The 14,900-nt window shown below is 36.5% G+C and overlaps 1 protein-coding gene across 1 annotated transcript in view; it reads left to right on the plus strand.

The window, feature by feature from the left end:
* LOC145671501 (KH domain-containing, RNA-binding, signal transduction-associated protein 2-like) overlaps window positions 1–14,900 on the plus strand; it is a 1,003,314-nt gene that overhangs the window by 510,041 nt on the left and 478,373 nt on the right. Inside the window, exon 2 of the mRNA XM_081740691.1 lies at window positions 5,716–5,832. Coding sequence (XP_081596817.1) covers window positions 5,716–5,832 — 117 coding nt within the window. The remainder of the gene's footprint in view (window positions 1–5,715; window positions 5,833–14,900) is intronic.

The following is a 14,900-nucleotide window of genomic DNA, read 5'->3' on the forward strand; positions in this document are numbered from 1 at the left end:
TACACAACGCTAAGCCCCACATGCCTATTATGACCCGATACACCATTCTACGCCTTGGATGAGAAACACTATTGCATCCGCCATACTTCCTGGACATTGCGCCGTCCGATTATTACCTGTTCCATCCTTTGGACAATCACCTTAGAGGACGCCAGTTCAAATCCTTAGTAGAGACGGAAAATGCATTTGATACCTTCTTCGCTTCACGACTCACTAAGTTCTACCGCGATGGAATCCATGGCCTTCCAGAACCTTGGGAAAAGGTCGTCGATGCTGATGGGGAATATTTTTGATCTTCCAGATACGTCTTAGGTTATATATCGATGTTCGAAGGCGGTGGATGAAAAAGAGACAGAACTTTCTTTGTTTCCTTCATATAATTAGTAGAATGAAAGATATCGAACGAAACGGGAGAACCCGGAGAAAACTCACAAAGTTAATGATATTCATCATAAACTCGCGTGGCCGGGAATCGAACCAGAAATTCCGTGAATCAGCGATATGGACTCTACCATTGAACTCACGTGCACTGTTTAAAATTAATTTTTGTAGACATTAATTGCAGTTCTCTTCTCAACTCACTTTCCCAGGCATGATCTGGCTACACTGCTTTCACGAAAATAGCTTCTGCGTTGTCACATTATACAATTAACTATAATCTTGAAGTGTTCGGCTTCACAACATTTCCAGAGTTTACATTTAGTTTTATTATCTTTTAACAGACCATTTTTGGTCTTTTAAATAGTGTCAGAAGGAGTATGAACATAGTTAATACTTTGTTTTACTGCTCATGAAATAACATTGGAAGAAGACTATTCTCCAATATGCGTTGTGTTTCACACACTTAATATTACTCAAGCAGAGGCGGCTCTAGCAGGTAACAACTGGGGTGGCAAACCAGAACTCAGACTGTGATAGGTATATCGTGAGTTTACTATAAACTTTCAAAAATATGTAAATAATAGCTTCAATTATTTTGTCACTCAAAAATTGGGGGGCTAGCCCCCCTCCAGGCCCCAGGCTAGATCCGCCTTTGTGTTCATGTAGAAAGGCTACCAGCTATCATGTACAGTTCTCACTATACGAAATATTAACAAAACTGAGCTTATAATACACCATTTAAGCTTTTGGTCATTGTATCATCTTCATATTAATACATAGATGAGTTCCCATTTATTTGATGCATGCAGCAGTCGGTTAATGATCTGGAGAAATTGATAACAAGGTATACAGTTAGAATAAACTGCATGGTGCATAGCCGGAAATGTGATGGATTTTTCATTAGAGTGTCGAAAATCATCTTCTGCTCGTAGGAACTCTAATCAAATGGAAGAAATTTTTCTTTGACAATTGTATAAACTAGAAAAAAATCTGAGAAATAATAGGGAAATGAAAATCTTATCTGTTTCAGAAATATGTGGTATCCTCTATAATGCATTTGAGAACTTATACCAGTGAATACCAACCGGATGAATAAGCATAATTTTTATACAAAAAATTCGTTGTTGAAATGCAGCACAATTTTGAAATATTGACATTCACAAATATTGACCTTCACAAAGCCAAAACGGTACATTGAATGGTTTCCAAAGTCGCAGATCACACGTATGGGAAAAATGTTTGTTTTGACAATTCGGAATTTGTTATTAACAATATTAAGCTTTCCAGATTTGTTGTAAATATCTAAGCTTTTGATTAAAAACTAAAGGTGGTTCGTCTAATATGTCATGCAAACTATTACTTTTAATTTTTTTCCAGGTTGCATTAACATCTTGACCATCGATAAAGAAAATAGATTTTTCTATATAGTGTATGATAGTGGAGGATCTAGAAAGTAAAGACTTTGTAACAGCCAAGGTGGGTAACGTTACCATTACCGTCCCTTCCCAGAAAAACTAAATCTTTGAAAATCAGGAAAGAAAATTTTACGTTCCCTTCCCTCTACTCAAACAAGTAGCCCCTCCGAGAAGAGTTTCCCGGCCAGGTATATGGTTCACAACGCCGCTTAGCGCACGTAAAAATGTAGGCTACTGAAAAAGAATGGTATGCTAAAGCTCAACAAATAATAATACGTCTTCAAAGGTTGCAGGAACATAACTCTACTTGATCAACAACACAAAAGAATTCAGATAACATTAACAAATTTTATTTTTAATAAAAACAAAAAAAAGTACGTAATGTTGAATAGAACAACGAATTTTGAAACTCAAAAAAAAGTTTTGTCCGATTTGAAAAATATTTTCAACCACTAGTAAATTTAAACAAATTCGATTCATGCAAAAACCATAATATATTTATAATTACTGAAAAATTCATGAGGCACATGTTGTATGAAGTGAAATTCAAAGATGGCTCCTGCCTTACAAGTCATATTCATCGCGAACCATATTTGAAATATAATTATTTATATCACCGGAATTCAATAACAATATTTGAACTGATGGTTCAATTAGAATATTTAACAATTTTCTATCTACATATTTTTATATACTCACGGAAAACCCAGAATATGATTTTAAATTCACAAATAAAATATACTACACACAATATTAAATATGGTATTACACATACCTCGCTAAGAGAACAAGTGACGGGCCCAATCACTCATTTTCAAGGCTCCTTCATCGGAAGGATAAACAACCAATCAAATTCAAGTATAATAATCACATGACATGTTGACAAAAGACTCTAACCATAATACCAGATCACTTAAATTAAGAAAACACCTAACTCGATATCCCAATAAATATACTGTAGTGGAATACAGGGAGGAAAAAGCTAAGTGAATAAGTTAGCAGAAAAAAAAATCTCTAGAAGGAAACAGCGCTGTTTCTAATTTTAAATTAGATCCCTCTTGCATTCATTTTACTCTATAATACCAATAAATACGCAAAAGTAAATATCACTAGGGCACAACTTGGGAGGTCAGCCAGAACCCAGACTATGATAAATATATCCTGAGTTTAAAATTTTTAATGGATCGAGCAGAAGTTCCCAACTTAACTCTGTCCCGATGGATATTATGGTTAGATTTGATGTTTACTTGTGGCCCTCAAGCTTTATTTTACACATTGCATAACAGAAAATCTGCAACTGAAACTATATCTAATGTTTCAAAAAAATTCCAATAAAGAATAAAGGCGACGCTTTCTATAAACTTTCAAAAATACATAAAGTTTCAATTATTTTTGTCACTGAAAAAACTGGGCGCATATTCCCTCACGGCCCTGGGATAAATTCGCCACTGGTGTATGAGTATGATACTTCTGAGCTTAATTTTACTAGGTAGTGTATTTTTCGATTGAAGGCTATCTTAAATATTTTATTTTCAAAACTTCTTCAATTTATAGTGATTAAGAGGACATTTTGTTAATGCTTATCAGGATCTTCTTTCATTCCATTAATGCCATGACTCAACGGTTGTGCTTATAATTAGAAACAGTTTAACACTTTGTACTTTATTTTTCATGCCTCTAAAATATTCATACATTATTATTATTATTATTATTATTATTATTATTATTATTATTATTAATAATAATAATAATAATAATATGAAATTCCTACTACGAAATGCTCAAAGTCTGAATAATGTATTGAATGTGATGTTAAGAAAAATTTCTCCAGCCAGCATCGCTCAGCCAATCAGAAACTAGGATTTTCCTGAGCTAATCATAAGCCCCCATTCATAGCTCAGCCTCTAAAATGTCACCGTATATACATGCCCATATCTCCGGTCTCTTTATTACTATCCCTGAAGATAAAGGTAATATCTGCATTCGGAACGTCGTATGTCAATACATTCACCTGGCTGATAGCCCCAGAAAACTTACTAATATCAGGTAGCCAGGGAAACTGAAATTCTTTCTTCAGTAAAACTTCTATTTTAGCTCAGTTTGGCCCATATGTTCGCCTAATTACAAACCTAGCTTTGAAATACTAAAATGAAATTTGGGAATCTCGGGATCAATAGCTAAGTATCATATCCGATAAGCTTGCCATATTTTTCTCCGTACCCAAACTTTCCAACACAATCCAGTGGTCTGGTTATGAACAACAGTAAAATAGGTGAATGTTCCCTCAAGTGAAGCTACTTTTATCTCTTCATTCTCTTCTTCGCTCCCTCCAATTAATTGTACGGAATAAAGATATTTACAATCCAACTACAAAAGAATCGCCTTAAAAACTCAAGATGACGTCTTATAAAAATGCTTTATAGGAAAACAATATGCAAATAATCTCATTTTATTAAAATCAGTGATACAATCTACTTTCAATATTCATCGCACGTTTAACAACACTTATTTACATGGCTCTTTCTGCCAAAATTACGTTTTTGTCAGTTTAATCTGTTGAAAACTTTGCCTATTTCTCTCCTTGCGTCGTGTGTAATTGTCAGCGCCAGATTTACATATTTCTAACCCGAGACCAAAACACAATTCTGTGTCTTAGCCTCTCAATAAGATTATGTATAATTCTTTTTAACTTATCGAATGTCTTGCTGGAGAAAAAGTCACTCATGTTCCCTGTGCTTGAAAATGTAGAAGCACTCGAAGCCATCTTATGTTTGCTTGTTTGTTGGTGTTGGAGAGTGTCCGAGTTTGCACCAGGTGCAATGGAAAAAGTAGCAATGCAAATTTTAGTCAACTTCATAGTTCAACTTCGTTGCTTTCAGAAACGGATTTCTCCTTCAAATTCGATGAAAACGTACACTTCAGGTTAAGCATTCTGTTGATACAAAATTGGAAAACTTACTTGTATTATCAACGGCAGATCAGCTCCTGTACTTTTCCAAAGTTTACAGATCTCCTTGACTACTAACGGACAATTGCAATTCTGCGGTGCAAGTCTATTGGCTTGCTCGCTATCAAATCGGAGAGGGTGATGTGATAACTTCCTGGAAGCTGTTACATGTTATTATTCATTCACTAATTACAGGATTCCCAGCCAATGTCAGATTTTTTTAAAAATTTTTTACTTTTCGAATAAGCTGATATTGATAGTAGAAAGGGGAAGGGATTAAAATACAAGACATTTGCCTGTCCCGACTAAATGTACGAGGACGCGGGACACTCGGGCCCAAAATCGGGATTGTCCTGTTTTTTACAGGACGTATGGCAAACTTAATATCCGATCACTAATTGGTGGTGGTTACCACCATTTCTTATGTCTTCTTTTGGTTCATGTTCTTCAACTGCATTCCCCCTACTACTGCTTGATTCATTATTCAAATTATTTATGGGTACTTTTTGATTTCTTTCCCTACTAAAATTGTATTAAGAATCACTTACAGCTTAAACATCCCTTATTTCATCGACCTTCAATGCTTTTCTTCCTTCATCAAACTTGATATTACGGTAACGTGTTAGGTATTATTTCAACCAAAAGAAAGAAAACACCAATTGTTATTACATTACAGACATTCTTGTTAGTTATTGTAGAAATAAAGAACTATGTGGAGAATGAACACAAATCATCAGAGATGAAAAAATCGCAGTGTAAACAATTGCAAATGGGTAAGTCGAAAATGCTCCGACACAGAAGCTTAAGGGGTAATTTATAGAGTCGGCTTATAGTCGGCATAAGCGTGCAAAAGTTTAAATACATATTCTAATCATACTATGGCATTTACTTGTCTTAACCATTCCGGTTTGCTAAAGCTTAACTGTAGTCAATAAGCATCGTTGTTAACAATATTTTTCTTCTTTCTTGCAGTTCAATTTCGTTGGGAAGCTGTTGGGTCCAAAAGGAAACTCTCTCAAGAGGCTACAAGAAGAGACGATGACCAAAATGGCGATCTTGGGAAGAGGATCGATGAGGGACAAACAGAAAGTAAGTAACGGTGATTTTTTTTTCAATTTTCCAGGTTTATTATAGTTAGAAAAACCTTTAGTATAATCATTAGCACCTTGTAAAGCATGCACTAGAAATTAAAACCTGATATAATTTAAGCATACCTATCTGTATATACAGAGACATATATACTTCTTAAACCAAGCCTTAGCAATCTTTTCTGCAAATAGGTACATAGGTATTTTCTTTACATTTTTAACATGATAACGATCAGAAGCCGCACAATATATCCTACAATTTGATTTAAAAATCTAAAATATTAAAAATATTTCAATATAAATAATTAAATATTAATATTAATAATTTTCTAAAATATTAAAAATAAACGAATCTAGCGTTTTAAAAACGTATTTTCCTAACTAAATGTGTAGTGTAGCTACTTCCCATCCTTGGGAAAGAATTAAATTCTTTATTTGCAGTAAGCGGAGCCGATTTCTGTATATATAACTCGAAAGAGACCATGAATGCGCGAAGAGCTCCTTCGTGGCTAAGCGGTTAGCGTACGTGCCTTTGGGGTGGGAGACCCGGGTTCCATTTCCGGCGGAGCTCATGTGGTTCAGATTCCATGTTAATCAGTTGGTCCCGTCTCATATAGTCTCCCTGCTGGAACGGACGTTAAACTCAAAATCAAATCAACTTATCACGAATGCACGAAACTCGAAAGTGTAAAGTAAGGGTCGTGTATCATGCGAACCATGTTTAAAAACGATAGCGAGATTTTTGGAAGTTCAAATGGGAGCATTCGCTTGATCAACGATATGCCATTAAATTTTGTAACAAACTTAGAGAAACCGCTTCAAAGACGTTTATCATGATTAAGGAGAATCACCAGGACCAAGCCCTGTCAAAAGCCCAGGTTTCCCGTTAACATGGAAGTGGCAACAACGGACAAGAAAATGTGGAGGGCAATAAAAGCTCTGGACGCCCTTCAACGAGTCGTATGGACGAAAATTTTGTCAAAGTTAAGGAATTCCTGGACCGAGATCGTCGTTTGAGTATAAAAATGATAGCTGAAGAACTGAATTTACCCAAAGAAGTGACGCAGGAAATTGTTAGTAAAAAAACTGAACATGTGTAAGATTTGTGCGAAGTAGGTGCGAAATTGCTTAATGACAGACAAAAGGAAAAACGACTTGACATTTCCCGTCAAATGTTGGAGCAAGTAGAGAGTGAAGCGGACTTTCTAGACAACGTAATAACATACTATGGAGAGTGTTTTTTTCAGTACGACCTTGAAAGCAAGCGCCCAAGTTCGGAGTGTCACGCCAAGGAGTCCCGCCGCCCGAAACAGTCAAGGATAAAGAAAATACCTATCGTAAGTTTGACAAGATAGGGGCACAAAGAATTTCTACCGCAACGGAAGGCTGTCAACGCCGCTTACTAGGTGGAAGTACTCACTCCTGCGAGACAGAGTTAGCCAGGTGTAAACGGAGATCACCAAATACTGAAGCTCCATCACGATAACGCGCGTATTCACACGCATTCATTGTAATGTGATTACTGGTTAGAATGGGCATTGCCACGATGCCGCAGCTATTATAAAGTCCCGATATAAGCCCAGCGGATTTTTCTTGTTTCTATTTCCAAAGCTTTTAAGAAGCTTAAAAAGCCACCGTTTTAACAACGTTTTGGCTATCCAAGCAGCAACGACAGGTAAGGGAGTTTTGTCAGACGCTAACTTCCAGGAGACGTAGGCTGCGTGGAAGTGGCGCTGGCAGTAGTGTGCCGATAGCCAATGAGAGTACTTTGAAGAATTTTAACAGATTATACAAATCGAATCAATAAACTTTATTTCCTAACTAACTAACTAACTAACTCTATGGCCTATGGAACCCGAAGATTCAGTGCCGCGTTCACAAAAGCTCTCCACTGACTTCTATCCTTAGCTAATTGCATCCAGTTTCTACTTTGTATTCCTATGTCTGCGAGATACATCTTAATATTGTCCTCCCATCTGCGCCTAGGTCTTCCTAATGGTCGTTTTCCTATGGGTCTACCAGCCAAGACTTTGAAAGCGTTTCTACTTTCTTCCATTCTAGCTACATGACCTGCCCACCTAAGCCTCCTAGACTTGACGACCCTAACAATGTTGGGTAAACCGTATAAACTATGTAGTTCCTCGTTATGAAGCTTCCGCCATTCCCCATTCTCGTTCCTCTTGGGTCCGAATATTCTTCTCAGGACCCTGTTCCCAAATACTTTCAGTCTATGTTCTTCCCTCAGAGTAAGCGACCATGTTTCACAACCATACAGAACAACAGGCATGATTATCGTTTTATATATTTTAAGCTTCAAATTCCTCGACAGAATTCGCGACGACAAGAGATTTAGAACCGAATAGTAACACGAATTCCCTGCTTTTAGTCGACATTTAATTTCTTCGTGAATATGATTTTCGTCTGTTAATATTGATCCTAAATATTTGAAAGTATCCACTTTATGAAAAGTATTATTTAATATTTTAACGCCTCCACAATTTGCCGTATTACGATCCCGACGCACTTCCATTCCTTGACCCAGTATTTTTACTTTCCGGACAAAGAATGTATGCACATAATATTTCATGGAACGCAATTATTATTAAATTCTGTAGTGGGTAAGTAAGCAAATCTAAAACGTTTTGAGGTTCATTTCGAAAAGCCAAACTCATTTCGAAAATCCAGCAAGGACAATTGTCCCCGCTCATGACTGTAAGACATAAAGTGCATTTTAATAATTACGTACGTTCATTTTACTTATTCAATTATAAGCACTCTCTCACTTTCTAGTGACATGTGCAATGGGTCGAGAATGGCACTTTCAATCTTTTCTTTTTTTCTTTTTCTTTTTTTCTTTCTTTTTTTTCTTTTTTTCTTTTTTTTTAAATTGAAAATAGCCTAGAGCGGAAAAAGTTGTGCACAGATGTATGTAGTAAATATGCACAATTTTGGTATTATCGGGCAACATCTAGAGATGCCACTGGAGCCATGCAAAAGGAAGTTTCTTTTTTAGCTTTTCCAAGGCATTTCTTTTAAGAAACTTATATCCCTAAGCAATACTTAAACCATTTTTTGGTTCTAAACATTGGATTAAATATCATTGAAAATATTTAGTTTAGGATGTTGAGTTTTTTATTTACGAATAATAAAAATCTGTACAATCCGTAGAACTTATCTTGTCTGTTAATAGATATAACACAGATGCTGAGGTAGTGAGTTTCACTCATATTCAGCCACCAACCCATGCCTATGACACATTTTTAAGTTTTGCAGTCAAATATCGCAGAAATTTGTCTTAAATGTCAAAAGGACATTTACTCTAAAACTCCGCAAAATTGTATATTACATACTTGAGAATAATGCTTTATTCCTGCTGAGTGTAGCAAATATTGTAAATAAAATGAATAAAAGACAAATACAAAGAAACTATTAATTCAAAAAGTTTATTTAACCCTTAACTAGTCGCGTGGAAAAAGTTACCTAATTAGTCGCGTGTGGACTTTTGTTCCGCATAATAACTACATAGTAAAACTCGTGTAATATTTGTTTTTTTAAATTATTTAATTTTAGGTTAAAATATTTGTTTTAATAGGCGTTTTAATTTATTTTATGCTATGAAGGCCTAAACTAATATAAAAATACGTTAGACATAAACACCTAAACAGTGAAGGAACTATTCTGTTTTTTTCTCAAATAACAAGAATAATAACATGTATAGTTAGACCTGATAAGAAATATAGTTTTTATGTATTTTGAAACGTTCATATAAATTATGCTTTTGCCTCTCGGTTTACATATCCATAATCCTTTCACATCCTCGTCTTCAGGTTCCTCCACTCTATCTTGATGAACACATTCTTTGCAATATGTGACAGTTTCTTTATGCACACCGCACACACATTTTTGACACTTGACACAACAATATTTGGTCTCCCCGTTTTCTTTCCTCGTGCAGAAAGCACAACGCCCTGAAATTGGAACTGGATCAGATACAGTAGATGGATCTTCTGGTATTCCTGCATACTTTCGGATATTTGATTTAAATTCTCTGGGGAGATATTGCAGACTTACTCTTGCCTTCATGTTGTCCAAGCAAAGATCTTTAGCTAAGACTTTCAGAAAATCTGGATTGAGTATAGCCCGCACCCCCCCAAACGAATCATAGTGATTCTAACGATTCATATTAGTTCATAATGAATCGGAATCGCATGTTATAAAGTTTTAAGATGTAAATCTTGCGGTAAGGAAGCTTTAGTATAAGTAGTAGTAGTAGCACTAGTACTAGTAGTAGTAGTAGTAGTAGTAGCGGAAGTAGTAGTAGTTAGTAGCGGTAGTAGTAGTTAATAGCAATAGTAGTAGTAGTAGTAGGAACGGGTTAGAAGCCCCGCAGGGGTTGGTTGGGTTGTTCTCGATATAAGTAGTAGTAGTAGTAATAGTAGTAGCAGTAGCAAAAGTACCTACAGTAGTAGTAGCAGTAGTATTAGTAGTAGTAGTAGTGACTCTTCCAGTTCCGGTGACAAAGAACTGGGGGGAGCGGGCTATACACAATCCGAAAATCTTTCCTGTTCATGTTACTCTGTGTGTTGGACTGAAAAATTATGAAGCTGTTTATACCGGCGATATTCATCAAAGCAAAGAAGACAGCTAGTGGCCATCTATGAGTTCTTCTAGATACAGAATATGTAGCTTTCATTTGGTCTAACGTATCTACACCTCCTTTTGTTACATTGTAAAAAAGTTAACATTTCTGGCTTTTTGGCTTCTCCGGAAAATTCATCAATATCATCAGAAAAGTACATGAAAGAGATAAGAGTAACCACTCGATTTTTCTTCGGTACATACGAAAGAAGAGTCATATTTTCACCGTAACCAAACAAACTACTGCATTCCTCACGTCGCTTGCCTTCAGTAAATATTGCTGGGATTTCTCTGTTATTCTTCCGCAGAGTAGCAACTAGAGACAGTCCATTTTTTTGTGGTTCTTCAGCCAGACGTATGGAACTGAACCAGTTGTCAGTAGTGACATTTCTTCCTGTTCCGGTTATAGGGTCTACTAGCCTAAGTATTATCTGATGGGGTCTATTGTCCGTCTGAAATGGTCCATCGGGTTGCTGGCCAACATATACATCCATGTTGAGAGCATAAAATACTCTTGCATCGCACAAAGCAAATATTTTGATTCCATACTTAGCTAGTTTTGACTTCACATGAACACGGAAACAGCATCGTCCTCGAAAAGGCTCAAGCATTTCGTCAATTGTGGTATATTCCCCAACAGAATAGCAATTTTTGCAGTGCAAGTTGAATTCTTCAAAAATATCTCCAAGAGGCGCAAACTTGTCAAACTTTCTTCTCTCGTATCTGTCAACGTTGTTATCAAAACGAAGAGCTTGTAGGAGAAATCTCAGTCTTCTAAGAGACATTGTTGCTGGGAAGAGTTCAATTCCAGTCCCATCCTTTGCATAGAGATCGTCCAGATTAGCATGACATTACTTCAGTCGTCCTGCAAGATATAGAAGGCCCAGCAAGGCCTTTACTTCTGTTATATTAGTATTTTGAGCATCTCTTTCTCTGATATAAGCGTCCCTATGTGTTTCAATCTACTGGTTTATAAATTCAACGATTCTCTCCAGCATAGGCGTACTAAAGAACAAACTCCAACATTCACTCGGCGTTTTCGCTTCTTTAGCATGTCCTTTGACTCCTGGTAAATGTGTCAAAATATTATGACTTTTTCTTCGTATATTTTGCCGTGGAGCATGTGCGTACCATTTAGTGACATTGTCCTTTCCTAGAAGATATGGTCCCCGTGCAGTAGTATTTGAGAGTAGTTCCACATGATCTGCTTGTGGCAACACATCACCTTCATCTGCTGATTCTTCACTGGCAGAGATATGGTCGCTTTCTTCAATGATATCTTCTTCATCGCCATCTTCCATATCCGGAACATCTAAATTGTCGTCCTCAGCCAGAACTTCAAGCAACATGTTTCTAATTCTGTCCACATCACGTTCATGATGATCCATTTTGAAAGAAAAGACTGACTTTCTTCTCTATGTATTTATTTTCAGAGCGCACAATGCACATATGAACCGCTTATAAGTCCAATTGCTTAGAAATGAACAGCACCTGAAAATATATTTTTGTAAAATACATTTCAAAAAATAGTGGTGGTGGCGCTTGCTTGTGATATGTTTTGTAGTCACCGAAACGCCTAATTGTTGTCGGCTAAAAGCAATAAACTGAAAGAAAGCGTAAAATTTGTAGGAGAAAAAAGGGTAACTTATTTAGTCGCACGCGGAACTTTGCTCCGCAAAATGCATCACTCCAAAATAAATAACAAAATATTCACTAGTGGCTTGGGCAACAATTCAAATATGTATCGTTGTTTAATCATGAAACATTAAAAGACAGCTAGGCGAAAGTTCAAAAGCATACGATCAAAAGTAAGGAAAACAAAAAGAAAAATGTAAAAGTGCGGAACAAAATTCCGCATGCGACTAATTAAGGGTTAATGTAAAACTAGTTCGGTTGTAAAATAAGTGGCTGTTTTAAATAAATTTTCTTTAATAAATCCGTTATGACGGAAATCAGATGGAAATATTGTTGAAAATCTTATTTAATAAACAAAATCTCCTGCTTATAACTCTTTGTTTAACGGAAACATGAAAGAAATTCCCTTACAACTCGTAAATTGCCTAATCCTGTATAGGTACCAAAAGGTGGCGCAGGCGCGTAGCCAATGGGGGGATCAAGGGGTCCGGACCCCCCTTCGAAACCAAATATGAAAAAAGTAAGGAAGGATGAAACAAAAAGAAATGACAAAAAGAGCAATCAGCGTTAAAAATGAAAAGCTACAGCAAGCTTTTGGTTACTCTTTCTTATGAGGAGACTTGTACTACTTGGGAATATAGTGGTGAATGAGCGGGATATCCTGAAAAAGTCAGGAAATTAGAAATTTACAGAAAAGTTACGGAACTCTCAGAATTTCTGCTACTAGTCAGGGAAATTTCAAGGTTTCGAAAGCATAGTGCCGTTCTGTAACAGTGCGGATATTTTTTTGTCATAATTTTTCGTCATCGCTTCTCTACAGTATCACACATATTATTTCAGAAACAGTTTTCTACTGCTCCTTTAACCTGTCATTTGGAACAGACAGTAGTTGATGGAATAAGGAAAACAAAAAAGTTACGTAGGAAGAAAGTTCTACTAACATTTGAATCAATAGAGAAAGGCATGCAGGTGTAAAATATTTTATAAGACATTGTTGAATATGTACTTTTTATAATAGTTGAGGTCATAATGAAAGGTAAATTGTTATATTTGAATAAACAAAGGAAGGAACGTAAATATTGTAAAATATTTTTCAATACCTTTTTTTTTTATTCTTGTACTCAAGTTTTTCTCATAGTTTGTTATTAAAATACTTACTGACATATCGTCATTTTATTGTCCTAAGAAAGTAATGTATGTTGCCAGGAAAATAGTTCAGATTGATCGAACTCCTGCTGTGACAACCACAGTATTTCATGCCCCCCCCCCCGCCAGTATGAAATTCTGGCTAAACAAATCAATATATGTTGGCAGTAAAATAGTTTTGAATGATCGAGCCCCTGGTGTGATGACTACAGGATTTCATGTCACGAACCTCCTTCCTTTACGAAATCCTGGCTAGGTGCCTTGGTGGCGCCAGTGTCACCCGAAGATGTCCAATTTCATCCAAATTTTTAACGTTTACTATTGTATAAAACTTTTTCATACTATGCGCTGATTGAAGTGAATTTCGCGAAAAAGTTATAAAGTGTTGTTTTTACACACCCTATCACTTAGCTATTTATAGGAGGATTGCACCCTGGTCGACAATTATATTCAGCACCAATACACTCAAATTTGTTTGTTTTTCGAGGTGTTTTTTTCTAGTTTTGTCATTAGGTTTCATTTCTTCTCCACTTTTCCATCACTTATTCATAAAACATAGAGTAGTCGAGTCAAGCACTACTAACCAGTGAGTACGCAAGAAAATTGGTAAGGGAACGGCCCCCACAGTCCAACCCTTCTCCCAGGAAAGGGGCCGCGGTGGCTCAGTGGTAGAGCGTTCACCTCTGGTGCTTGGGGTCCCGGGTTCGATCTCAGCCCCCGCCAAGTGAACTTTGTGGTGGACAAACACCGTGTGCGTGGGTTTTCTCGGGGTTCTCCCGTTTCCTCCCACTTTCTTCATTCCACCATTTCATTCATTACTCATCATCACCGTCTCCTTTAGCCTAACCGGCATAACCGTGGGACGTAAAACTCAAAGATTTCATTTCATTTCCTTCTCCCAGGAATGATGTCTTTTAATGGAAACCAAGTAATATAAAAGTGCGTATCCTTTTCGGTACAAAAAATATGCTGCCTCGAAAATAGGTATTGCCCCTCCGTTCGTCCATCCTCGAAAAACAAATACTGGCGTCATCACTGCTGCGACAAATACGTTAATTATTACGCGTCATAGACTGCTGGGATTGTCAAGTGACTGCAGCTCCTTGTCAACAATACGAGAAGATAGGAGTGATGTAGATGTAAATCTTTGCTCCGCCTCTAAACAAATCATTACATGAAAAACAAAGAGGTGCTTTCTAATCATTTACATTATTAACAGGAATCATTTCCTTATTCTTATAGCGATATCAACTATTAAGAACTCACACATAGGAGTATAGAGAAGATGCAACACGACTTTTTACATCATATAGTAGTAGTTAACTTATTTTGGAGAAAAATGTCACAGACAGGTTTTTCAAGATGCAGCGACAAAATGTGTTTCCCTACGTTAAAAAATAGAAGCTTCCTGCCATTAAATTATACTGGATGAACTTGCGGCTCTCATGAAAGTACAAACGTAATCTGCCTTCTCTTCATCCCTCTCTTTCAGCTTTCTTTACTTGAATTATTGAGAGATGCATCAATATTTTTTTATGCTGAACAAAGCTTTGTTTTACTCAGACACTACTCTAAAACATGAAAAACACATCCAGTTATAAAATATATTTGGTTGCAACTTAATGTAGCAGCCACGCCTTGTACCTGTAT

This window comes from Thermobia domestica, chromosome 2 (genome assembly GCF_964235325.1).
Source record: "Thermobia domestica chromosome 2, izTheDome1.hap1.1, whole genome shotgun sequence".
In the NCBI taxonomy this organism is placed as follows: Eukaryota; Metazoa; Arthropoda; class Insecta; order Zygentoma; family Lepismatidae; genus Thermobia; species Thermobia domestica.